Source organism: Lepisosteus oculatus, chromosome 7, assembly GCF_040954835.1.
Source record: "Lepisosteus oculatus isolate fLepOcu1 chromosome 7, fLepOcu1.hap2, whole genome shotgun sequence".
In the NCBI taxonomy this organism is placed as follows: Eukaryota; Metazoa; Chordata; class Actinopteri; order Semionotiformes; family Lepisosteidae; genus Lepisosteus; species Lepisosteus oculatus.
In genome coordinates, this window is record NC_090702.1 from 28,953,289 (window position 1) to 28,981,168 (window position 27,880).

The window sequence follows — 27,880 nt, forward strand, 5'->3', positions numbered from 1 at the left end:
TCAGCTTTATTGGTGTTTATTATAAAATAATTGGCAAAACAAAAGACAATCCCCTTTAAAATATAAAAAAAACATAAAAATATTGCTATATTGTCCACATCACCTTCCTTCTCAGTATACAGCAGCCTAAAACTACAGGACACAAGGAATGTTTTACACTTACGGTGTGAAAAAGCAAAAAGGAAGCTCACCCTCTATTCCCCATTTCCACTTCTATCATACACACGCACACAAAAAAGTTTTATGGGTAAAGTTTAAAATAAAAAGAAAGACAAAAAAATGTTCAGTCTTTTATTTAAAAACTATAAACAGTCACCAAAGTAAATAAAGCCATTCTATAACATAAACTGTTAGATCTATATTTATACTGCACATCCTACTGACACAGCAGAAATGGTGATGGGATGATTTTCCCCGTTTTTGGATGCTAATACAACAGGCAATAGGCAGTTATAAATGGTTACACAACACGCTGTAAAGAGGACACAGTTTGGGGATGTGAGCAGGAATGTGGCAATGGTATTAAGAATGAAAAAATAGTACAATAAAACTCCACACTATATTAAGATAGAAAAAGTAGTGAAGAAAATATCATACCTGCACATAAAGCAAATATAACACAGGAGAAAACCTGTATAAAACTCCATGTATTTAAACCAATTTACAAATACAAAATAATTTTGTACAAGCATTGTGCTTGTACTGTGACAAAAACGTTTACAGTGGATACATGTTAGGGAAAAACCAAAAAATACCTTCAATATTTTTTCTTCTACAAAAATGACATGAGATATATTATTCCATACTCTTTCAGCCAGCAAAATGAGTTCTACAAGGTATTATAATACAAAAAAAAATATCACAGTTCCACAAAAACTGTTTCTCCCCCCCCAACTTTACAGCATCAGTACCTTTGCAGAATTATTTACACAGATTTTTTTAACATTCATCCACTGCGGAGTATATAATCATATTTGATACAAGTGACTGGGATCATAAAAAAAATCATTGGAACCTACCCAAATAATGCTTCTATGACACCACAGAGTGTGTTTCCAGTGGCTGCAGTGGCATGAAAGTTGTTTTTTAATATATATTCACAAATATTTACATAGGTTTTCATTTAATCATATTGGTAATTTTGATAATAAATAAGTGAAAATATATCGGCTCAAGTAAGAAAACCAAGCTACCAATTTCTAAAGAAAAACACACGATCCGTAGCTAGTCATCAGTTGTCCCCTGGTGCCCACCCCCCCGGCAACCCCCCCCCCCCGAAAAAAAACCAGAGGGCTTATTTCTGGTGTGCTGAAACATGTATTCAACCCATCTTAGTCAAACAGTTCCGTCAATATAAAAATGTGCTCGTTTTGGGAAGAATAAAAATAATGCTCATATCTTGTCTGATTGTAAAGTTTTTTAATATTTAAATTTATCTGTTCCAATGTGGATGGTATTGAATTCTGATCATACCAGTTTCCTTTAGGATAAAGCTGCTTTTGAGTGGCATCCTGCAGACAGCTGGTGGAAGATCCCATGGCAGTTTGTATGAAGAACAAAGGGATTCTTTCAGTGATCAGAATACAAAGCTTACAATCTGCATCACGGGAGCAGATAAATATGCCAGCCTACGGTCTCCTTTCCATTAAGACTCTATCTTCAGTAATAGTACTTGAAATGTGGTTTTCCTCCTTTTTTTGTTTCAACTTTTTTTTCCTCAGGTTAGGGGGAAAAATGAAGACTTTCCTCTCGTTAAGAGTCTTATGTCCTGACGCGGACTCAGGGCTGAAGGGAATGAGTGAGTTCATAAAGGCATTTGGCAAGGGTGGTGGAAGCTTCCATGTTACTTAGAGCTAGTACGGACAGGTGGTTTTCATGCCGTTTCACCAACCTGCACAGGAAAGAAACATGCATGAGACAAGGGGCCATTAAAGAAACGTCCAGGCCTTCAATAACCAAAAAGGAAAAAAAACACTTTCAAATTGACAATGTAAAAGGAATCTGAGAACAATGTCAGGTCATATTTATAATTCACTTTTATTACATAACATAAAAATGAGAGGCCCATTTGGGCCCATCTTGCTCATTTTGGCATCTAGTAGCTTAATGATCTAAGAATTTTATTTCTTACAGGGATCAGCTTCACCATGTGACCAGCCAAGAATTGGCAGTAGACAACACAATACTTTGTACACTACATTCTAAGTGAAGTCTAAGTAATAAATTGTTTAAAATTTAACTTGACATTGCTTCACTTAAAATCAAAACTCTTAATACAGCATTTTGTTGCCATCTTTACTGCCTCCTTGCACTGTCTAGTCACAGAAAATTATGAGTCTACAAAAACTCTTGGTTTTTCAACAGACATATGCGAGTTCACTGTCAGTTGACAAATTTCAGATATTGTTTTGTCTTGTCATTGATATTTTGTATTAATTGATATATCTGTATCTTCACATGTAAAGTCTTAATTAAAAATATCCAGCATTATACTTACTTTCGGCCACAGTCTGAGTATTTTGCAATATTTTTTAACGTTAAGGCAGCAGTCAGCCTGATGTGTTTGGTTATTGGTCCCTCTTTTTCATCCTAAATAGAAAAAAATACTTTAAATAATGTGGGTCTAGCTAAAATCAACCAATTACATGTCTTAATTTTTCTTCAGTCTTCCAAATTGCAATGTCTAATTTTGGCTAATAAGTATAAGTCAGCATAAAGCATAAACCAAAAGCATACTAGCAATCTCTTTTCAAATTTAAAATAAAAGCAGCTTACGTTTGTGCACTTTGAGAGTGTCAGCATAAATAATACAAATACAGACTCTAGTACTCAAATTTACTTGAGTGAAAAACCCTCTCCTGGGATACAAACAGTGCCTTGCAAAAGTATTCAGACACCTGACAATTCTCTCATTTTACTGAATTACAAATCTACATTGAAATTTAGTTCTCTGTGATACTTTTATTTCAAAGCACTGAAACTCAAAATTATTTTAATGTGACATTGGTTTATGTTAGAAAATATTCCTAAAAAAAAAAAACTGCAATATGCTGTTTGGGTCTGAATACTTTTCCAAGGCACTGTAAGTCTTGATATCCACTTTTACATAAATCTCACTTTACATAAAAACCTCCCGTGGGTCCCACAGTAAAACCTTTGAATTATGGAAAGTTTACATTAGATCTGTTAAGAGCAAGTAGTTCAGCAGGTTCCTTCTATGGTTTATTAATGCAGAGTATGCATAACATTCACCACCAGGGCTCCATTTTACTCTCAGTTTCACTGTGTTTTTATGTGGTGTTACATTCTACGTGCTGTCGTGCTCTTTTTCCACAGTGAATTGTAACGCAATCATGTAAGGGAAGCTCCAAAGTGTTTTTCTTTTGTGTATAATTACAGAATCGTACCTTATAGGGCAATGAAATGTACAGTATATTAATTCGAAATTAATTAAAAGTTCAATATCTTTCTCCAATGTTTCATTTTGCTGTATAGTTACTAAATGTATGTTATATTAAGTATTTATACTAATTATAGGATGTTTTTTTTCGTTCATTGCCATTTTATTTCTCTCCCCATATATAAAGGAAGTTTTCTTTTTCTTTCTACATCATGGACTATTAGCTGCTGTTACGTTTCTCTCTTTCTCTCTACCCCTTACAACTTTAGCGCACACATGTTAACCATCACAGGACAATAAACTCTGGTGAGCCCGCAATTCTACTCTCCTGTCCCTGCTTCCTCACTCCAGACACAACTAAAGCAAATAAGGGAAGATTTCTGCACTTTAATGAATGTCTCTATATGCGTTTACACAGAATTGCTTGCATCCACATATTTACTAACTGCTTTTCCAAACACGGCACATGGGGCAGCTGGAGCATATCCATCCAAGCAACGGGTACAAGGCCTATACACTGGATGGGACGTAAATTAACACTAAAAATAACTAAAAATATCCCAGATTAAATCAGAATAAACAGCTGGGAATGGAGTGTATTTAAAAAAAATCTGAGACTGTCCCATCGATGGAGAAAATATGGTCTCCCAAAACAGTTCTAATTGATCAGCTTAGTATACTAGTTGGTATGATGAACAGAATCACTAAGTGTGATGAAAAATAAAGTTAAAACAAACTATATGCGGGTTAAGATGTTAAATGTTAAATCCTTACAACAGCAATACTTTACCATTGCTCCACTCTCTACTTCCACTATTAACTCTCTCTTCACTCTCTATAGAGTACCTCTCCAAGAACTCCTTTTACCTCAACCAAAACCTCTCCTCCAAAAACTCCTACTAACCCAGCCACACAGGACATAGACGCTTGTTCACATCTAACCAATCACAAAGTTACTTGTTACTATTAAACCTAAAGCATGTGGAGGTCTCTAACACCAAGAAGACTCTCATCGTACTACTGATCAGGACGATGTGGATGTTTTTGTAACCTATGTGCTGTTTCTGATTATGTTTGTATCTGACTATGTGCCTTCCACCTTTATCCACATGCGTCAACCACCAGCAATAAATCATGTGCTGAGAGCGTGAGACTGGAATCAAGGTGAGTGTGTATGTGACCTCATCGCAACAGCAGGTTACATTGTTCTGAAGAAAGAAACATTAGAACTTGTTTTCTTTTTTTACTGTATCATAAAAACTGTCCTGGAAGGTCTTATTATGTTCATGTTTTTTTAAATGAACTTTAAACGGTCAAACTTTTGTACTTAATTCTTTTAAAAATATACCTCTTACAAACATAACTGGCTTACTGAAGATGAGAAGCTGGTAAGCAAAATTTTTTTCTGGCTGCTATATTTTTTGCTTCTTGCTAAAGGCTAGTATTAACAAAGTTATGTTCAGAGAGAAGTATCCATTAATACTCACTGTGAAATCCCTAAACACTAGGTTTCGGGATCCCCTTCGAAGTGCCATGAGGGCAGCACTGGGATGGTTTACAATGGCCTTTTGTGCTCTAGGGGTGGAAGTGCTACCTGCAGCTGGCTGTTGCCTACAAAAGGAAAAAAAATAGAACAGTGTAAACAGTGTTAACTTCCATGTCCTGAACAAATTACACTCAGGGAGAGAATCAGGTCTCAGTCACTGTGTCTTTTAACAGCTGCAGGAGCTTCAGCCTTGCAATTACTCTGTTATTTGGTAAGCAATATTACTAGTGTCTCCATAATTTCAAACAATGATGAACCTTTAAGCAACACATCACCTCAGTCCTCCATTCTGACTTAAAAAGGTTACAAATTAGAAGAGGCCATTTATCTAGTGTAGCTCTTTTCTATTCATTAGCTACTTTATCCAGTTGTTGAAGGACATCAGGGTATACTCCTAGTTCTCTGCTCCGACAACCCTTTAATCTAACGTGCTTTCCAACCTTGATTTTAAAGGCAGTTCTTCACAGTTTCCACATCTGTCCTAATTCATATTTTATTGTCGATTCTGAAGATCACAGGATTGACTTTATATGTTTTCAGTCTTGTATATATAGTTTTTTTTAATTTTGTCATTATAATGATTCCTGAGGAGCAGTATTTTTCTCTTATCTTGACCAAAATTGTTACGGTATTCAAAACAACCTGTAAACTAGGATTTATCATATACTTTGTACTGGACATGGAAAGAAAGTTTTACAGATTTAGATCATAATTATTATATGCAGTATACAACGATGGAAGTGACATGATCTGGAGTTATAATTTAAAACAAATGTTGTATCTTAAACTATATGTACTTAAATTGTAATTTTTACATAAACTGTAAATACATTTGTATATTTCAATAAAAATGTAAGTGCTTAAGGAGTGCATAACAATTATCAAGATACATACACTAGGAATAGCAAGAGATTTTTTTTCAGCATGAAAAGCCCAACCATATGATCTTAATTCACTTTTCTAATGAATACGCTCAATACTCCTTTTGAAAGCCCTCATACAATTCTCAGAATAGTTCACACTGTCCATAAAATGCCAAAAAAGAAATAACTTAAAAAAAAAACCTTGACATGAGTAGAAATTAATTCTGATCTACTGCTTACTACAAGAGCTTGTTTTAAGACATCTGTGACAATGAAACTGGTGTTACTGGCCTGTCTGATTCACATTCACACGTAAAAAACCTTCAATACAATTGTGAACAAACACAAGAGTTGGGAGGATTCAATAAGGTACCCAAAATTACTGAAGGTACAAGGAAAATAATTAAAAGATGTCCTGTGAAAACCAGAAGCAAAACTGAAGTCTAAAGAAACCATCTTACTTGGAAGTTTTCTGATTGCCACCTTGCGCCAGCTCTTCTAGCTTTAATCCAGCGAGTAGGGCTTCCCGTGAACAGTGCTTATCCTGCATGATTAAACACCATTAGCACTTCTTTGGAAACGCAGAAACATTGTGGAGAAATGGTAGTCGGTAAGAGGTTAGGTTTCTTGCCTGTAAGTGAGTGATGAAGGACAATCTCTGGCGAGGGAATGGCTCACAGCCCTCCCAGAAGCACTGTCCTGGATAAACCTCTTTGCCTCCATGCTGGGTGGCTGCATGGTAGAACACCTGAGACGGAGTGTCAAACCATCTGAAATGACCAAGAAAACCATGAGTCACAGTTTCTCTTCCAAACAATTAACTGGTCAGAAGAAAAAAATACCCTGCTTTTGCATACAAAAATCAAAATACAAACTATACTTGTTCTGGCTTATTGAATGCTGGGAAGCATCTGGGTAAAACTGAAAATGAATGCGGGATCGAAATGCTTCAGTACTACTCAAACCTCTCAATAATGCGTTTGTAAAGGTCTTGTTAAGACCGAAATGATCTTTTTTTCTTTATTTTTAAGCGACACCCTTGCACAGCATAAAGAACATCAGAAAGCCACTAAACAAAAACAGGAAGTGCGTCATCCTATGGACTAATCCTGAAATTTTCACACATTCCGGAGATACGCCACATGTCTTAGTAAAATCACATTCCAGTTCTAATGAAAGGTAAAGAAGTCAATCTTATTTTCCCATAAGCCAGAAAGGAGATGAACTAAAATTAAACTGATTCTGAATATGTGCTATAAAATGACCAACAAAAGGATAAACTGTTAAATAAATCTGCTGCTTATGATTAAAACCATTATATAGTACACACAGCAACCAAAAGCAGTTCCTGAGCTCCAGGAAGAGGAAACAAATACCTTTTACATGATTGCCACAAGCACATGAAGTTCTGCCCAGGCTTCCTGACGTGTTCTGAGGGTGCAGTTGAGGCCTGGTTTGCAGGAGGCGGGGGTGTTGAGCTCACTTGGCATGCCTGTACACTTTGTGGTGGAGGTGGTGATACGATGGATGAAGGCTGCACAAGGATAGGAGCAGGAAGATTTGTTTTATCATCAGAGTTGTTTGCTATACTTAAATATCTTAGATGACAATGTATGTCAGATGGAGAAAACAATGCCCATTAGAAAACACACTTTTGAAAAGGAACTCCTTAAACTCCCACCTAACACCTACATTTGTTAGTAGCTATTGACATAAAACAATTTTTTAATCAAAGAATGACTACTTCTGTGGAATAGAGTAATATTGTCAATAAAACACTCTAGAGAAGTCACGTATGTTTCAAAATGGTTTGGAGGACTCCAATATAAAGCTTTACCATGTCTGTCAAACATTTTTCCACATTTGATTAAGATGATTCATTACATGGGCAAACATTATGAATGGTTAAGGAAAATAATGAGAATGAATTTTGGATAGTCCGACTACTTAAACCACAATTATACATTATAGTGGGATAAAAAAACCTAGCAGACAGTGCAGTCTGAACAGCACAGAACATTCAGGCTGATACCATTTATGCTCAACAGATAAAAGATGTTTCTTGTCTTTCTTTGTGGACAGTTCCTTAACGGTTCTAGTTTTTACAGTGTAAACAAATCCACACTGTCTCCCTCAAGCTATGAATCATAATACCTCGAGTTTTAACACACATCTCTCAATTAACATAAGAATTCTAACTGACATGAAGGAAATTGCTAGGTGTGCAGCTGACTAGTGCATACACTTGCTGTATGGCTTGGAAGCTCAGTGCTGGTAGTCTTGCAGATACCACTATGTTGTGGATACCACTGTGAAAGGAATAATAGCTATTGAGTGAGATGAATCTCTCACCCTCCCTGGGAAACACAGCATGGCAGTGTACTGGCTGACCGCTGTATTGAAGCAGTGCTTCATCAAGTGGAGTTACTCAGAAGTCATTTCTGTAATCACTCAAAGCTCAGCCAAGATTGTGGATCAAAATGTGAGAGCTCAAATAAAGATACACTTATCTGAAAAAGTCATATTTCTAATAGTTATAACTTAAAATATATCTACAATAAATGTATTGACAAGTTAGTTACATCAACATATTACAAATCAAACATTTTTAATTTTTATTCCCTATTATGCAACAACTAAAATGACATGAAACTGCTGAGGAAGATGTGGCTTCACAGTGATTGACAGTACTTCAGTTCTGAAATAAGTTTTGAAATCACCTGTGTAAAACAGAATATTATAATTAGTAAATTTAACTAGACACTTAGAATGGGTAATTTGTTGATTACATACATAGCCAGTTTCGAACTACCAATTTTCTGCTCAGAGCAACGCCCCAATATCCACATATCATCATTCCTATTTTCGTCCAAATAAAGAAGCCACTTGACTTGTGACAAATTACAAGCACAGCTGTGACATACAAAGGTTCAGTCCCCCTCTAATGTCTCCACACAAGCCTAGTGGTGTCTGGCAAGTCACAGGTGTCTTAATTTTACCGGGAGCCAATAGGACCGAGGCCAAGTCACTCCCCTGGTGGCAATGAGACAGTTTTCCACTGCTGCCTGGGGATTCCCAGTGATTCGAAAATGTAGAAGAGGCCTTGGTCCAAGTTCAAAAAACGTTTGGCACAAACAGAAAGCTATTAATAACGTTTTGTAATTTAGTAATAAAAAATAATTACTCACTAAAACTTTTTTTAGATTAAAATAAAATGGAATTAAGCCTATTATTCTATTTAAAGCCTGTTTTTCAAAGAATAAGTCTTAATTCTACGCAGTGATTTCAATTTTCAAAACATAAATGTTGTTTTGCAATCTCTGTTGCAACTGTTTGCTGTGAAAACAGGCATTTTCTTACCGAAACCCCTTTTAACTTAAAATTCAACCAATTACACTACACTCATTCCTCAGGTTATGCAAGGGTTCAGTTCCTCAAATTTTTAGGTTACTTGAATCTTATGGATGTTAAACGTGACACTTTCGTAGCTGTTGCGTGAATACATATAATTACCATTCATGATATTGCAGCAACCCTCCCTTATTTGTCCCAACTGTGTCTGCAAGTGAGGAAGGGCAGACTGGAGAGCAGAATCACAAGCTCACCAGAGATTATTGTCTTTTAATGGTTAACAGATGTGTGTGCTAATGATGGAGAGGGGTAGAGAAGGACAGAGAACCCAGCAGTAGCTACCAGTTGCTAGCAGATAAAGAGAGAATGAAAGGAAACTTCCCTCTTTCATACAGTGGGAGAAACATGAAATGAAGAATGAAAAATTGTTTTAAAACCCCATAATTAGAATAATTAAACACCAAACACAGAACAACTTAAAACATATATAGTACAGTAAATTAATTAGAATAATTGTTAAATGAAATTATACAAACTCTACACTACAATAAAACATAAAGATAATGAAATCACTTGAATGCTTCCCTTACATGATTGCAATACGTATTTCAGTGAAAAAGCATAAGATAACATGCAGTAGTTACCACAAGCGCGCAAAAGCAAAGCAAAACTGAAGAGTAAGACAGAGACCACATCACACTTACTCCATGCTGTTCACCCATATATAACTATTGAGAAAAAAAAATGTTACCCATTGGAGGTTTTTATGTTAAGTCAAATTTGCTTAAGTTGAATCCTGCATAACCCGGGGAAAGAGTGTATTTGAAGTAGAATTTTAATGGAGAAATTAGTTATATTGACAAGCTCAGTGACCATTTCCAAAATAGACGAAATTATCTGATGTGCACCTCTTTGCAGTTACAGTACTTGCAGTGTTAGAGAACACACATTATGCTGACCACATTCATCGAAGTCAACTTGGAGAGAATCATTTTCAGGAACATTAATTTATCAGACTTGGTGCAATTACAGTCTACAATTAACTTTCCGTAGCTTTCAAATAAGTTTTGGTAGTCATCATGGTAAAAGCACGGTTGTAGCAAAATCAATGAAAGCCAAGGTCATAAACTTAATGTCTCTGAAAGCTAGTTTTAGTACCATCCGCACATGACTATAAGTACTGAGAGTCTCCACATAAGTTGAAAAAACATTTAAAGGTAAAAAAAGAAACACAGTGGCTATATTGGCTACAGGTGGATACTGCACATTGGTGGTGGTGGAGGGGAGTCCCCATTACCTGTAAAGCGCTTTGAGTGGAGTGTCCAGAAAAGCGCTATATAAGTGTAAGCAATTATCATCATTATTATTATTATTATAGAAAGACAACACAAGAATAATACAAGCTCTAAAAACAAACAAAGGATCAGAAAGTAAGTGAAGCAGATCTTTTTCAATCAGGCTCGAATGTATCAAGTCATTTGCTCTGTGCATGTTTTGCTGGATACATCAAAAGCAAAGACTGGAACATTCTTCAAAAAAAACCGATTCCAACACAATAACACAACAAGGTGGCTTTGGCATGGGGAGCGCAAAATCGAATAATTCAACTGTATTTATTTTAGCACACTAGCCCAAATGACGTAAATGATAAAATAAAGGAATATAAAATGAATAAATTTAAATTTCTCATGTGTGTATTTGTTTTTCAAAAACATGCTATTTTAAACTTTTAAAAATTAAGAAGGGGATAAAAAGATCATGTGCTTTCAAACACAGAATAAGAAGTGAAAATGATGACCGTTAAATGGGCAAAAAAAGGAACCTTTAGACCTACAGTTCAAAGAGTATTTTATACAAAATTACAGAATTTAATTTTGCAAGTGTATTAAAATTAAATTTAAGGATTTATTTAAAATTAAATTTAAGGTTCTCCAAAAATAGACCTCAATTATTACAATTTTTTTCTGGCTACTATTATACAAAAATAATATGCTCTCATTCATTTCCCTGATGTCTGCAACCGATTAAAACACTGGCAAATCAAAACCATATGTACTGGTTTCAGAAGGAGAAGAAATTCAAACTGTCAATGTAAGAGTCTTGTTTTAGTTTAGGTTCACACTTCAAAACTTCAAGGAAGCAATCACCAGAGTTCTCAAAATACTAGTATTTCATTTTGTTACAGCATCAAAAGAGGAAATACTCAACCGTTTTTATCAAAAATAAGTGTAAAAGATACTGTAGACTTACTGACCCACTGAATTTATCGATGTACTTAATACATTTGCTTGTTACTGACATCTGTAATGGTAATCTAGAAACCATTGTGAGATGAGTTCAAAAGAATTACGTTTTTTTGTCCATAAATGCTCTACCATTCTAAAAAGGGAGCATCTCCACCTCTCATAGATTAACAGTAACTACAAAATTACTTTCATCCCATTGCAAGACCCATGACAATGACCAACTCAAATCAGTCAAGAAGAGGCTGCGGAGGGGCTTCCCAAATGGAACAACTGGTCAGGGCACTCACTTGGGTACAGGTTGAATCTGAGCTGTGATCACAGGTTCAAGCCTTATGATACTAGCCCATTCCAAGAGACTTCCCCTGTGAGACCCCTATGGTACATAATTTTCCAGACTTGCAATGTGGAGTAGCGGTTAGGGCTGTGAGCTCGAGACTTGAGAGGGTTCAAATCCCAGGTGAGATGCTGCTACTGTATTATTAAGAAAGGTATTCAAATTCCTTGTAGCATAAATGGCTCTTCATACTGTCATTGTAAATGAAAAATTAGTTTTAGCTGACTTACCTGACCAAAAACATCTAAAAAGTTTTCACCAAGAAGACAAATATAGCATCTAATACAGTTTGTGAACACCAAGTCATGAACAGTTTTTCTCCGATAGTGTAGAGATGCAAAATAATAAATTGCATTTGATTCCACTGAGGTCACAACAAGCATCTCTACTCTTCTGATCACGGTGTACACAGCAGTGATATCAAGACAACTTTTAAACAGTGAAAATATGAAAAGGATTCCAAAAAAATCAAAAGGAAGGACTCGTACCTGTGTGACGACTGCTTGTATAAAGGAAGATGGATGCGGTTTTTGTTGGGCTGCATTTTCTATTGCTACTTTCGCTACTGTGCTTGGGTCAGCGCCTGCTGGCACAGCTACCATCGTTGCACTGCAGCCAGCGTTGTTGGGGTCGCTTATTGTAACAATCCTCACCCCTACTTTGTTGGGGATTCCTGAAACAGTTCCTCTATCTGTATCTTCTGCCGGCCTCTTTACACCCCGGTTTTCACTTGAGCCATTAGAGCACTGAGGCTCAGATAACTGCATGCACTGTGGTGCTACTGTTCCAGACTGGGGTGCTGTTGTAAAGGGGTTTACAGTGGTCACTGTTAGTGAGGCTGTGGATTGTGATGACATTACAACACACTGATGTTGCTGTTGCTTAGGCTGAGGCACATCTGAGTTAAAACTTGATCCAACAGGTCCATTTAAATGCTCGGAGTTATTACAGCTAACCTTTTGGCTAGGTAACTGCACAGCCTCCAGCGGTGTGTTTGCAATAGGCAGAGAGTTACTGACTAATAGAGGCCCATTTGATGTTCGTTCCAATTGATCAGCTTTGGCAGTATCTTGCTGAGGGGCGACTGAATTCTCTTGCTGCTCCTGAGGAGAAATTTCTCCATTTCCTACATGTTTGGAAGCTTTGTGATTTGGAATGTTTTTGCTCAAAATAGAACCATCTCCTTTATCAAAGTCACAAATCCCATTTACGAGGAACTTTTTCAGGTCACTTTTCATTTCCTGCCCATCCACCTGCTCTGTTCTTGGCATCCCATTGGCAGGACTGTCATTGACCTCGGTCAAGGGGCCATTAGTGACCTGTATGTACTGACTGGCCTCCAACTGGCTTTTCCCTGAGTTAGAAGGAGGTAGACTAGAGTCAACATATTTTCTCCCATTTACAAGACTTCCTGCAGGTGCTTCTGCCTCCTTGGAGTCCCCATTACTTGTTTTGGCAACCCCTTCCATAAGGGAAGAGTTCTCCATTACTTCAATTTTGCGTTCATGTATATGTAACCCCGTTGCATCTTTTGCTTCCTCCTCCTTTTGGCAGATGATCTTATCGCCTTTAAATGGTGGGGTTGGAGCTGGACTTGTGGTGCCAGCATTAGAAGCAGGGAGTGTCTGTACTTGCAAGCCAACCCCCGGCTGAGATCCACTAACCGAGAGTCCAGCTGGACCAATAATTTGTGACCCACTTCCCTGACTAACAGCAGCAGTTGTGAAACTGGTATTTGGCACCACTGTCAAAGTCACCTGGCTACCAGCAGTACCTTGTATGATGGCTGCAGGGGTAGTAGTTGAGATTAACTGTCCAGGCAATAACTGTAAATTGGAAATGGGCATTGCCTGGACAGTTCCTTGTGACTGAAGAGGGTTCTGAACCAGCTGCACATTTTGCTGGCCTACCAGTAACTGCTGGGGTTGTGTCTGAGCCTGTACACCAAAACCTTGGTTTTGGTTGTTGGTTACCTGGTAGACCACCTGAGGGCTAGGAGCTCTGGTGTTGTTTGGGGGAGGGATCTGGGGTGCAGGAAGTATAAGTTTGCCACCCGGAGTTGAAGGGCCTCGCTTTGGAAGAAGCAACTGTTTGATCAAACTAGATTCTGTGGAGGTAGGTTGGCCTGGAGGCGGGGGTGCTGGCTGGGGCTGGACCTGCATAGGTGGCGGTGGAGGAGGGTGGTGGTGGAGCTGCTGCTGCTGTCTTTTTACAGACAGCATCTGGCTTACTGTTGGGGGTGGGCCTTGTGTCTGGGGGGTATTTGGTGGAGAAGCCATGACTTGTGGTATCTGACTGCCGGCAGGAGGACAGGGTGATGGTGTAGAGGAGGGTGTGATACTGGGTTGCCCAGCAAGCTGAACGGTTGGAGCAGGGTTGGCCAGTACAATTTGATGAATAGCTGGTGCGTAGGCTTGGTTCTGCTGGGGGTTGGAACTGACAATAACTACGCTCTGCTGCTGTTGCTGTTGTTGTATGGGCTGGGACACCATGGTAGTCTGAGGGGGAACAGGCTTGGGTGCGATGTTTTGAAAGGTCACTCGAGAGCTCTGCGGATTCTGGACGCCAGCAATGGTAAAGACCTGACCGCCAGCCACTTGGAAGTTTTGTACTGAGGAGCATGAGGCTATGTTCGGTGTGGAAGTGGACATGTACTGCTGGGGTGCAAGGATGACAGCCTCCTGCTGCTGGACTGGAGGCCCAGGCTGCTGAGGGTTTTGTATGGGCTGAGAGGATGTGGATGCAAGCTGCTGTCCTTGTGAGACAGCAACTGTGGAGCCCATAGGAACGTTCTGCACCCTGCTAGCGAGGATATGGGTCTGAGGGAGCCCTTGCTGAAAGACTGTCACTGGGGTGCCGGAAGTTATTACTGGAGAATGGTGAAGCAGAGGCTGGGAAGTAACAACAGTGACTGAAGGCTGGTGAACTATGCTGTTGTGGTTCTGAACAACAGAAAGGCTGACAGGAACTGCAGATGAAGGAATGGAGCCCTGGATCACCGCTGTCTTCATGCCTTCTCCGTGTTTGCTGGGGATCACAGTCATTGCTGGGTTTTGGTGCTGTGGGGCCTGGGCAGGCTGGTTTTGGGATATCCTAGAAACAGTCTGAGCCACATTCGGGACTCCTGGAACGGTGAAGGCCATTTGTGAGGCTGCCGGGTTGGCAGTAAGGCTACTGACCGGTGTCCTTGGGAACTGACTCCCCAAATTCTGAGGCCCATGTGGCAAGCCTGAAAAGAAAGTAAAAAGATGGCTCTTAGATTTTGTTACTGAAAAACAAAAAACATGTACAGAGATGAGAAATTGAAAGCTACAGATCTTCAACATACAAACAGATGTTCCTTATCATATAAAATAATAAATAAAAAATGAATAACCAGAGGAAAGAAAGTTACAGAAAAGAATCAAAGTTCACAGCAAAGAAGACATATTATGAAACTGAAATATACTGAAAACACAAAATATTCCCTGGTTGAAATACTACACTGCCTTTAACAAAAGTAATATTTAATATTAACAGCAAACAGTAGTGGTGCTCTGAAATTGCTACATCCCTTTTTAAAGTGTATATTGAACAAAGAAAAAAATGTATCTCAACAAATGAATCAATTACAGGTGGTAAAAATATACTGTAAACTGTGAATGTAGTGCAAATCTTTCCCCTTGAAGAATTTATTATACATCCAACACAATGATGAGAGGGCCTACAGGGATGAGGTAAATCTCCTTACAATGTAGTGTGAAGACAACAGCCTCAATGTCAGCAAAACCAAGGAGCTAATCGTTGATTTCAGAAAACTGCAGAACAGTCATGCCCCTATCCACATCAACAGGACTGAAGTGGAAAGGGTCAGTAACTTCAAATTCCTTGGCGTCCATATCACCGAAGACCTCACACGGTCTCTCAACGCCACCTGTCTGATCAAGAAAACGCAACAGCGCCTGTACTTCCTAAGACAGTTGAAGAAGGCTAAGATATGTCCCCAGATCCTCACTAACGTTAAGAGATGCACTACAGAAAGCACACTGACAGGTTACATCACAGTGTGGTATGGCAACTGCAGTATTGCTGACCGCAAAACCCTACAGTGGGTGGTGAAAACTGCCCAGTCCATCACTAGGGTTGCTCTCCCATCCATCCAGGACATTTATGACAGACGGTGCTTGAGGAAAGCTCTAAGCATCATCAAAGACACCACACACCCCAGCTACAGACTGTTTGACCCTCTACCATCTGGAAACGGTACCGGAGCATTCGGGCCCAGACTACCAGACTCAGAGACAGTTTTTACCCTGGCACTATCAAACTATTAAACTCTCAGTCTCTCTCACCTACAACCTGAACCCTCACAGTGCCTTCTCTCTTACCAAAACTCAAACACACATTGAAATCAACCTCTACCTCATACTCCCCATAATTTTCTATCCCTTTATTTCATTCTGTTGATGTATGATTTTGCACATCTGATGTTGTTTTGCACATTACCTGTTACCTGCTGTTGTTTTGCACAGTGCCTGTTGTCTCTGTCTTTCTTTTCTTATACAACTGTATTGTTGTTGTTTTTTTGTACTTCTTACCGTCTGCGAGCTAGCTAAATAGCATTTCGTTATACCATATACCTGTATACGAGTATAATGACATTGAATTTGAACTTGAACATTGCACACATATACAACAGGGATTTTCAACCATTTCTGACTTGTTAACCAAGCCTGACTTGTAATAATTATTGTAATTATAAGGTTATTAGAAATAATGTTACTGTTGCTAAAATGTAAAAGCACAGCAATGTCAGAGCTTTTCTGTTGTGACAGTACTGACTTTGCATCCTGCTAAGATTGGGTATGAAAAGTCTCCGGGAAAGCTTTGGGCAGTCTCAGGATGCCCAAGTGATGCACACAGGTCTTCCTTTACCTGTGGGGGGAGTCTGGGAAGGTTCTGAGGCTGCGTCGTGTCTGGCCCCAGGTGCAGGGGAAGCCTGCTGCTGGTAGTACAGCTGGATTGGAAGTGGAATCGATCTCCTTCTGATTCCAACCACATGGATGTGAGCTTGCCCATTGGTCTTGGGATCTTCCATTCGCTTTACTGTATGGTTAGGGAAAATACTCCTAGTAAATCAGAAAAGAAAAAAAAAGTTCAAAATCAAAACTATTAACTTATCTCCGTATTTAAAACATCAAAATTCAGAAATAGTGTCCTTCCCTACTGTTTGCAAAATGTCAGAAAAATGCACAACATTTAAAGTGTTAGCCTGCTTAAGAAACTGTGCCAGGTATAGCATATACTGCTTTCCTCCACAAGAGGTCTCTTGTAGAATCACCTCTGACAGAAGCACATAACCTCACTAAGATCCACACAGATCTGTGGGACAAATTATTTGTATATCTTTCCATTTGTTTTAAACTAATTTTGTGAGACAGTGATTCTCCAGCTTGGTCCAATAAGTCCCTGTCTGAGTTTTTGACCTCTTAATCAATTAGACTAATTGATCTCTCATTCTTAACCCCCCCTCATTAATAAGTTGGTTTAGGGCATTAGGGTCACTAATTAGTATCCACCTTGAACCGACGTCTAGGTTTCACAACTGGTCTCATTCCAGTTGTGTAGAATTGAGTAATTAGGAGTGTCTGATACAATGTAATTCCCACACATCACAGTTTAACAAAGTGGTCTCCAATCGTTAGTTGTTTAGACAAAAATAACACAAGAACTTACAAAACAAATTGAAAAGATAACTGAAAAGAATGGATGGAGTTCTGTTTGCCTTCTTCACAACAATAAACCTGCAGGAGAGTTTCTGAAACCACATACAGTACAAAAACAGACCAGAAAAGATTAAGTAATAAGTTCTTAACTCAATGCTTAAGTAATTAAGGGATCAATTAGCCTCAGTAATTAAGAACTCAGTTGGAGCAAAAATCTGAAAACACATGGGTCCTACATAATGAGAGGTGAGAACCACTGCCATAAGATAAACGGGTGGTCCCTCATGATCTTTGAAGAACGCCACAATCCTTGATAAGATCTAGTTTAATAAACACCTGGGTGGGCACCTGTGTAGTGGTAGACTGATGCGTGTAGTAACCAATGCATTTCAAACCTCACTCAATTCCTCCCAATCTCCTGCAGTCCTCTGAAGTAATTCCATGCCCCTGCCTGGCACAGTTATGACTCAAACACAGCTACACAAGCATATGAAGCATTTCAGGCTCTTTAGAATTACAAAGATGAGTGATTTGAATACAATTCATTGTGCACATTTAGTGTTCTTACCCCCTTCTCCTCTAAAAAAACTCCTTTTTAAAAAAAAACTAAAGTAGTTCTGAGATACTTTAACTGTCAGCAACCAATACATTCCCAAAAAAGATCAATACTTCTATGAATACTAAAGATATTCTAAAACTAAACAGTGGTCCTAAGTTGTTGTTTTTTTATACTTTGGGTACTCAAACGCCTTGTCATGAAAAGAATGGTGGTTTCTACTATGGGTATATTTCCCAGTTTTAGTAAATTCCTAAAACTATTTCCTTTTCTAGTAGGGATCACGCACAAAATAGGGAATGACGGTGTAATATGCGGTAAAATACACTGGCTCCTGCGACAACAAGGATGTTTCCAGTGTCTACTTTGACTGTTTTAAATGAAATAAAAACCAAGTTGGATTTTATGTGTCAAGCACGAAATACAAGATGTTAATAAACACACATCACAAAATTAAAACCACTGCTTTCGTTTTACAGGCAGTAAGAGGTACTATCTTACATTTGACAACATATGTTAAGAGATTAACTGGTCTTTGTGGTCTTGTGATGCAGTGGGAGGCAGAACGGAAGCCTCTGCCATATCACCATCTGTGTTGTCAATACAGTTCATTTCACTTCTAAGTGTTTTACAGAGTGCTTACATAGCAGTTCTGTCCTTTGCACCATGTGGAATAGATATTATCTACATCTCTTCCACTTTATTATCTTTCAAAAATAATGTGATAGAGCTAAAAATTGGAATACTATGATTACCGGATAAGATACACTTTTAATCTAAGAGGAAAGGGGAGTAGAACAACTGGCTAATTAAAACTAAAACTTCAGTGAATACATCCAGTATCAGAGCCAGAAATTGGAATCTAAGACTACACCACAATGTAAGTTAAAATGAGAAACTACAGATCACAAAAAAGTTTACCCTACATTACTACAGAAAACCCGATAACACCCATTTGTGATATTCTTTTAAAAATTATAAAAATAACAACAGTGAATGCTGTGAGAGCTATGTTATGTTTATGTTTAATGTTCTAGTTTCTTAATGGTGATAGCTGCTCCTCTTCTGGATTAAAAAAAGGGAAGAGTAAAAATACTACGAAAACTCAACTCCCTTGAGATATGGGTGAACTAAATATTCATGAAGGCACAGAAATGGTGTTCCCACAGTGCACAGTGCAGTGTACCTTAGACATTTATAAAATCCGGTTGATGTCAAGATTCCACCTCGTGCCATTTTGCTGCAAGTAGCCAGGTACTCTGAGTACATTTCTGACCGAGAAACAGAGCTGTCAGAGTGCACCTCAAAATGTGCATTTAACCTGCAAAATAAACAAAAGAGGTCATCTTTGCTAGCTTGAATTTAACACTCATCATAGGTCTCTTTTGATAATTCACAAAGGATTGCTGAGATGATAAAGACATCAGTACAGTTTCAAACAGGATGAAACTACTAGGAAATAAAGAGTACAATAAATGCTAGAGAGAAAATGGTGACTGAACACAATAAGTGTCACGTCTGGACTCACCACTGAGTTGTAAACTTCTCGCCATCAATTTCAACAATGCCAGGTGGAGTAGAAGCTGATTGTACAGGTATATTTCTTGATGCTTTGGAGAAAAGGCAATATCAAATTACTTATGTATTTGGAATTGTTAAACTACACATTCAAAAAAGTTGATCCTGGTCTAAAGAGTTAGTATCTGTGTACGGTCTTACCTTGTTTTTGGTATTCAGTTCTCATTTTAAAAAAAGGACAGTTTGACATAGGATTAGAGATAGACTAAGAGATAGACTACAATGTGCCCTATTGTTTTTAAAACACTGGCCTACATTCCCACTTGCAAAATCATACAATATCATGAAGAATATATAAAGTGCATAGAGTAATAAAATATTTCTGACAGCTATAGAGTTACTCTAAAACATCAAAGGCGAGGCACATTTCATGTAGATGGAAGTGGTATAAAAGGATTAGTTCTAAGCTTGGTTCGTTCAGATCATTCTACGTTTAGATAAATTGAAGATGCACATGCAGTGGACACAAAAATGGAAGCCCCGATACAATGGCATCCTTAGGCCACCACGTGTTGCCAGTATGGCCTGTATGTGCCATGGCACATAGTCTACCAGCATCAGGAATTCCTCAGGAGGGATGCGATACCATTCTTCAACGGGAGAATCAATCAACTCACACCTGGCTGATGGAGATGGAAAACACCATCACAAGCATTGTTCCAGAATATTCCATAAATGTTCACCCAGGTTTTTATCGGGTGACTGAGAAGATCATGACACGGACATATCACCGTACTGCTCATTAAGCAACCACACATGCTCTGTGAGGTGGGGGTATTGTCATGTTGAAATATAGTCCTCCCAGCAGGAAAGAAATGCTGCAACATGGGGTGAAAATGATCACTCAGTACCATAAAGTAGTGATTAACTTTGACCTTGCCTTCTAATGAATGCACCCACACAATGCCAGGCAAAAGCACTTCACAGCTTTACTGAACCACTTCAACCCTTCACTGTTGGAGCGAAGCGCACAACACTATAGAGTTCTACAGGTTGTTGCCACATGTGTACTTCATCAGTCAAGAACATTGTTAAGGAGGATTTAATTAACCATGTCACATTGTTGCACTGCTGGGTAGTCCACTGTCTATGCACTTTGAATCTCTGGACTTCAAAACATGCATTGCCAAGCATGATGAGCAGTTTGTGCACTGCAGCTCGACTACAGTATCCTGTTCTGTGGAGTTCTCTGCAAACTATTTTTGATTGAACTAGCTGCTCAAACCCCAGATTAAAATTTGCAGAAAACTGATCTGCTTTGGCTTGCCTGTTTTGCTGTGCACTTCAATAAACGTATGGATATCACAATCCTGATTAAGGCATCCTGCCCACTGCTGCCCTTTGCTGATGAGGAATCCCTTTGATTTCCTTGTTGACATCACCTTAGACAAAAAGGTTTGTGTAACATCAGCATGTTGAGCTGTCTTGGTCACTGAAGCACCTGCCAAAATCATTTTCTCACCAATCCAATCATCCCTCTTTCAAAGTCAGTGAGGTCTCCTCTTGTAGCCATGGTGCATAATTATAGGCACCTGGGCCCTGTCCAGCATTTTCACTCTACAAATTCTGAGATTTTGTTTACTTAACATAAGTCACACCTCTGTGGAAGCCATTGCTTTCAATACATAAAGTGTCCCTCATTTTCCCCAGGTGTTTCCATTTTTTGTCCACTAACTGTATACAACCAGCAATAGCATTACCAGTTCAAATAATGTAGATAAACTCATGATAAAATGTTAAAGAGTAGGTTAAATTGAGAAACCCCAACTCTACAAAACCAGAAGCCTAGATATAACTGTTAAGATCCACTGGGCTTCAGGACAATATTTAGAGTGATCAGTAGCTATTACTGATCATTTGTGCAGTGAAAAGCAGTGAAATCATTTTTGCAAAGAATTCTTCTATATACATATATACTTTTCTGTAACATAGGCAAATGAAAGCAGATTTCTTTTACCTGAACCTCAGATCATTAAAGAAAAACTTCTGTTTTAATCTGTTTTAATTGTGAAATGAGCATTATCTACAGGACAAACTACAGCCAGGTCCTGTCCTATTTACAGAGTCTGATGCATTCAATCATAAATCTTTGCTTCAGGCACAAATAAACACAACATTTTTTGTATGGAGTTTTCAATAAATATGTCCAGCTTTACATGCTATGAGCCTGTCTTGCTGAACAAAACATAATGTTTGCTGAACATTATATGCCTTAGGATTCAATTTAAGGTTTTGGAATTCAAGACTTCTTTAATTCCAATCAAATTTCCTTCTACATGTCAAATGAATCTGCTGTTTTGGCATTTAGAATTCCATCTTATCAAATTTAATACTGAAAAGTGTCTACAGACTTGTGAATCCTGCACCAATTTTAAAAAAAAGCATTTCCCTTTAACATCCTAAAGAGGGCAGTCAAAAGGCATCTAAATATTTATTAATGTTTACATATTCCTTACTAGATTTAAAGGAATTTAATAGAAAAATAATTACCTGTTTTACATAGAACATTTGTAGTGCAAATAATTTTGAGAGTAGTTAGCCTTTATCTGCTTTAAAATGTGGTAACCTAATGCTATTTAGTGATAAGGCAGGTTCTTTTGTTGAAAAGGAAGAGCATCTCTCTGCCAAGTTCACATCTGCCTTTTTATTTAAATAATTTGATGTTTATTTAATCATACAATGGTTCAGAAAAGTAAATGGTTAAGTTGCTTCTGGCAGTTTTTTTATACTATAATCTGACCACAGAATAAGTTTCCGTGTTGTCCAGATGGTTACTGTCCTGGAAAAAAACAGTCTGTATAGAAGGCTACAGAGAATCTTAAATTAAAAAAAATTCTACTTGTAAGCGTCTGGCAGAAATAAAACAGCCAGTTTTTCATGATATTTCTTGTACCTGTCAACATTTACAATTGATAATGTGTTGAAAACACAGAAATGTTCCTTCAAAAGGCAAATGCAATTTATGTGGAGGAAAAGTGAAGGTTTTTGAAGAGACTTCATCAATTCTCATTCACTATAAAAAAACTTGTCATTATTTACTCAAATCAATGGGCACCATTCAAGAAAATAAACGTATAACAAAAGTAAAGTGCAAGGCTCTGGACTTTGATATGAAAAGTTGCAAGTGCATCCAAATAATTTTTACCAGCTGTTTTTTTTTAAGCTTATTGCCATTGGCACCTGCAACACATTAATGAGAGCACTAATTACAGGCAATCACTCAGGTGTCACTATAGTGAAGGGGACTCAATCCCCCAGAACTGAAAAATGAAAGACAAAAGCCACAAAAATTATCAAGTGAGCTTATTACCCAACCAGAAAAGAGGAAACGCCTTTCCTCCAAAAAAAGAAAAATGAGCGAGTGTGCAAGAGCATCATTGGTTCCTCCAAAACCTCACATTTGATAACCAAACAATGGATTTGGTACCATACTATGTGTAATATAACTAAATGATGTTCAAGCAAAGATGACAGTATTACATTACTGTAAAACAACATTTTAAAGAAATGTTACACAGAGATTGTTAAGTATTCTAATTTGTAGCCAAAAATTATGTTGTCCCTGTTTGGACATTTTACAAAATGAGAAGAGAAATTTGTGACCAACCCATGAAGCTCTATATAAATTTCACCTATGTGAATAACTGTGTTATGGCAAACATGAATCCAGAGAGGAGAATAATTCCTTAAATTTATATAATGTTTTTCATATAGAAGAATCTCAAAGCACTTTGCACACAGGATCTAACACTGAATTACAGTGCCTTCCTTTGTGATACACAGCAGCCATTATGCACCAGAACCCCAAATGAATTAAGAAGAAACTCTAAGAAGGCCAACCATATAAGCCCAGGATGGAATTAGTTAGGTCACTGGGACTAATACCTCTACTCTTTTGAAAATTGCTATGGGATATGTAAGTCATATAGTTGGGACCTCCGTTCAACGTCTCATCCGAAGGACACAGTGTCCCCCTGGTCACTATAGTATGGCACTGGTTTGTAACCAGCAACCTGGTTTTATTTGGAGGTTTCCCATCCCAGTACTGACTAGGCCCAGCCAAGTTTAGATTCTGAGATCTGACAAGATCAGACTATAAGGTGGCAAAGCTACTATTTTGAAAAAAACGACAAAAGCAGACTGGATTTCATGAATGCTGTCGGAGTGAGTTACACCATCATCTTAGAAGTGTGCAGAGTTGTTTCATCTAAAGATTTTCAATCTGGTACACTCAGCTGGTAAAGTTACATTTCCATAATATAATTTTCTGCACACAAGCAGGAAATAGTGTCTAGAGGGGAGATGTTACTTTTCAACTATCTTTCACCAATTATCAATAAAATGAAATGCCTGGTATCACTACTTTAGCATCAAACTTCTGGCAGGAGTTCTGCTATATAGTATATGTTGTCCTGGTATATATAGAACCATATATTTGTATATCCACACCACTGCGGGAGAATGTACTGCATATTTCACTGTAAACATTTAGGAATCTATGTCTTCACGACTGCTGTTTATTTGAAGCCCTACAATTACTAGCATTACACTTTATTCTATAGAATAATTGCCACAAAATATATATACTAATAAAGTACAGGAACATTGTATGTACAGTAATATAATATTTTGAATCAGTAACAAGCACAGTTACTACCAATAAAGCCATAGCAAGATCTATTCAAATTGTGATAAAATCCCTCATCAGAAATTAATTCCTACATCAAAAGATATAAGAATAGAAGGTAATGTAAGCACATGGATTGATAACTGGTTGACCAAGAGAATACCAGGGCTTAAAATTCATTTTGGAAATGAATTCTTTACATGAAGCTCATGGGGGGGATTTCAGCATCTTGGAGGGGAATAATAGCAGACTAATGAAACGAGTGCATCAAAATAATTAATACACAACACGAGGTTCATAAGTTCATTGTAAATACAGTCCTACCTTGTGAATCTGTCTTTCGTTACCAACCTCCTCTCCATTGAAGGTACAAGAACATAACTTAGGAGAAGGATGATTATTTTTTTTCTTTTCCTCATCAAGCAACCCATGTATCTGCTTTTCATATTGTCATCAAAGGCAGGCTTTTGTATAGGACAATCAAACAGTTTGTCTCCTTTCAAGTTGTTCCCTTCAAGAGAGCTAACTAAAAAAGTCCTGCTCTTAAGGACCAGGATGGACTAATTCTATTAGTAATAGCTCTCAGTGCCCCTTTAGTATACGGAACCATAGGCTGGACTGTGGAGAAGTCTGTCTTCCTTTTGAAAATGCTTTGAGAGTAGGACTATAGGCACCAGTACATCTTTCATCAAGTGACAGAGGGCCACAAAGTTGAACTGTCTGACAGAAATAATAAGACCTTTGGCTTTTCAGAGTCCTGAGTGCTGGAGGCAGCCATGTGTTCTAGCAGATCTCACAGGGCTTCTAATGATCTACATACAAAGGACACTGCACTTTGAATTCACAACCACTTCACTGTATGTGGTAAACTTCAGTGTTGGCTTCTCCAGTTGTTTCAGAAGCCCTCAAGTCTTTCTAGAACCTTTTCACTTGGTCCACAGATTTGACCGCATCACTTGTGGCAAGGGCAAGCCGGAGAGCTGTGCAGTACAATCTGGTTCATTCTGAACTGAATTCTTCCCTGAATTTTTGAACTACTCTTTGGCAGCCATTTATTTTTATTTTCGCTCATTAGTTGCTTCATATCAAATGGTTTCCTCCCTTCCATCTGCAATTTCAGAGTTTCTTAAAAAACTTTGTTTTCATGTATGTACGTTACATAGATAATGAGCTGCTTACTGTTACTTATCAGTGGACCCATCCAACATTAAAGAAATAGCTTTTTAAATTTTTTTTAACACCAGCTAGTAAACCTCACACTACTGAACATGTTACAAGCTGAGCATCTCAATTCTCCGTCTTTCATTTTCAGCCATGGGTATATTTTCAGCCAACTTGCCTGAAACATATCTTTGACAAAAGAAACAGCGAAGAGAAAGAACTCAATCTCCTCATCACTGTCATTTCATTTTTAATTTTCAGGTTCATGGGCATTTTATGAGAGATTGCCTACTTCAGACGTAGACTTTATTTTAGCCAACGATCAAATTTACTAGATAAATGTTGAAGCTTTCGCGTTGGACTAACATTAACCGATTCCAAATCAAAATCAACCTGTTTTCTATACCTATTCATCCGCCTATAACAAATGCAAGATTTGCAACGCAATCACACAAATAGTGTACCATCACCGAATCAAGTAGTAGTGCCATGCAACATGCAGGGAAAACTCAATCTGACAGAGAATACATTTGGATTGATTTAGGATAATTCTACTTGGAAGATAGCTTGCCAATAAATGTGTGTGATAAATTTAAGCCTGCTGCTCTTTCTGTACTATATCAATGATTTAGTTTAGAGTACAGACTTAACTAGAGTTAATGATGAAAAGCAGGGAGGAGTGGCATCCAGTAGGAAATGCAAGTTACTTCCACCAAAAAAGTTAGACAAAATAATGGATTCAGAATATGCCTGGCAAATGAAATTTAAAGTGTAAAGTGATCGAAAAAAGTAGGAACATACAATTGGCATATCATGCATGGGTGATTTTGAGCTGCAGGAAGCTATGCATGAAAGGGATCTGAGTGCTTATGTAGGTTTTTCTATGTACTTCTTAAGAATGTAGGAAAGAAATAATAAAGAAAACAACCTGCTTGGGGTTATAGGAAACAGTGTAGAGTTTACATCTAGAGAAATTATGTTCAGGTTTAACAATCCATTACCAAAACCTCATTTAGAATACTGTATTCAGTATTGATACCACAAAAGTAGTATTCTAGCTTTAGAAGAAGAGCAATGAGAATGATTCCTAGTCTCAAGAGATTGTTATACACAGTTTGCAAGAACTAAATTAAGAATAGATTAAGAATAGATTTGATCAAAGTACATAAAAACTTATGTTGTACATACAGGGTCAACCAAGGACACTTCTTCATGTTTAGTATTGACATAGGGTTACAATTAGAAGAGAGAGAATTCAGAAGGGTAGAGAGAAAGACACTACACAAGGAGATGTGTGTGTTTGGAACAAGTGTCTCATTCAGCTGGTTTTAGGATTACTTTGCTCAACAAAAAAGATGAGCCAGAAGGTCTTCTGTCATTTGCCACCTTTCTTATATACCAAAAAGTGCAATAAGTAAGGTTACTGGTAATGTCCATATTCTAGAATAGAGAGGGAATTAGTCACACATTTCAGAGATTAAATCAATATCAACTACAAACGTAAATGCTGGAAAGTACTGCAATATTTGAGATATCTTTACTCTTGAGAGCTTTTGCACAACACAAAACCAATGATTTTTAATTAAGTTAGGCATATTTTAAAATGTATATCTCCTTTGGCTTGTGGGAACATGCGAGAACTACTGTTTATGTGTAGTGTTAGATCTCTTAACGTAGCACAAGTGGTTCTGGAATTTTCAAAAACACAAACACAGATGACAAAGATTAAGTTCAGCGAGAAGCAAAGGCCTTATTATTATCTTGTAACATTGTAGTAAATATCCTGCATCTCTTACCTGGTGTAGAAGCTCCATGTAGCTGTGCAGGGACGTGCTCTACCAACTGGGGTCTAATTTCAGACACCACTTGGCTGTTGGAGCTCTGGTGCTCAATAAGCTTCACTGCTGTGAGTGCATCAGGTCCAAAGGTCTGGATGTCCACCGATACCAAACGAACTAAAAGATCTGAGAAGTGAGTGAAAAGGAAATAATTTCATTGTGGAATTTCTATATTAGTATTGCCATTGGGCATTTAAAACAAACATGAAAAAAAAAACATTTAAGTGTCCGAGAAAACAGAACATAGTCTAATTTCCTCCCTATTGTACTTATTTGAAGGAAAGTATGTCACCAACAGGAAACAAAATACATCTGTTTATAATTCCTTAAACTAAATCATAATATTCCATTACGCAGCTGCTTACATTTCAGGCACAATACTCGAGGTAAGAGTATAGAAATTACAACTTATTGATTCCAGCTACAGAGATGCATTTGTTTAGTGTTGGCACACAGGGGTATATCCAGCAGTCTTTCAAAAAAATGTATTTAATTATACTGTAACTGTGCCTCTCCATAAATATTCGGGTAGACACTTGTGTTAGCACATAAGGAGATAAATAATACTTAGATATTGTAAGACAAAAGACTCAAACTGAAAACAAAACGTATCCCATAAGAGATTTAGTTATAAATATTAAACTCACAAAAATAACAATTTAATTACAACATATT

The 27,880-nt window shown here is 37.8% G+C and overlaps 1 protein-coding gene across 1 annotated transcript in view; it reads right to left on the reverse strand.

Annotated features, from left to right (window-relative positions):
* The window catches only part of arid2 (AT-rich interactive domain 2), a 76,044-nt gene continuing 48,164 nt past the window's right edge, over positions 1–27,880 (reverse strand). Inside the window, exons 11-21 of the mRNA XM_015352936.2 lie at positions 27,164–27,331; positions 19,530–19,611; positions 19,188–19,322; positions 16,655–16,848; positions 12,229–14,969; positions 7,186–7,343; positions 6,441–6,579; positions 6,271–6,353; positions 4,888–5,011; positions 2,498–2,589; positions 1–1,891 (exon numbers count right to left, since the gene is read on the reverse strand). Of these exons, the coding sequence (XP_015208422.1) occupies positions 1,780–1,891; positions 2,498–2,589; positions 4,888–5,011; positions 6,271–6,353; positions 6,441–6,579; positions 7,186–7,343; positions 12,229–14,969; positions 16,655–16,848; positions 19,188–19,322; positions 19,530–19,611; positions 27,164–27,331 (4,028 nt within the window). The 3' untranslated portion in view covers positions 1–1,779. The remainder of the gene's footprint in view (positions 1,892–2,497; positions 2,590–4,887; positions 5,012–6,270; positions 6,354–6,440; positions 6,580–7,185; positions 7,344–12,228; positions 14,970–16,654; positions 16,849–19,187; positions 19,323–19,529; positions 19,612–27,163; positions 27,332–27,880) is intronic.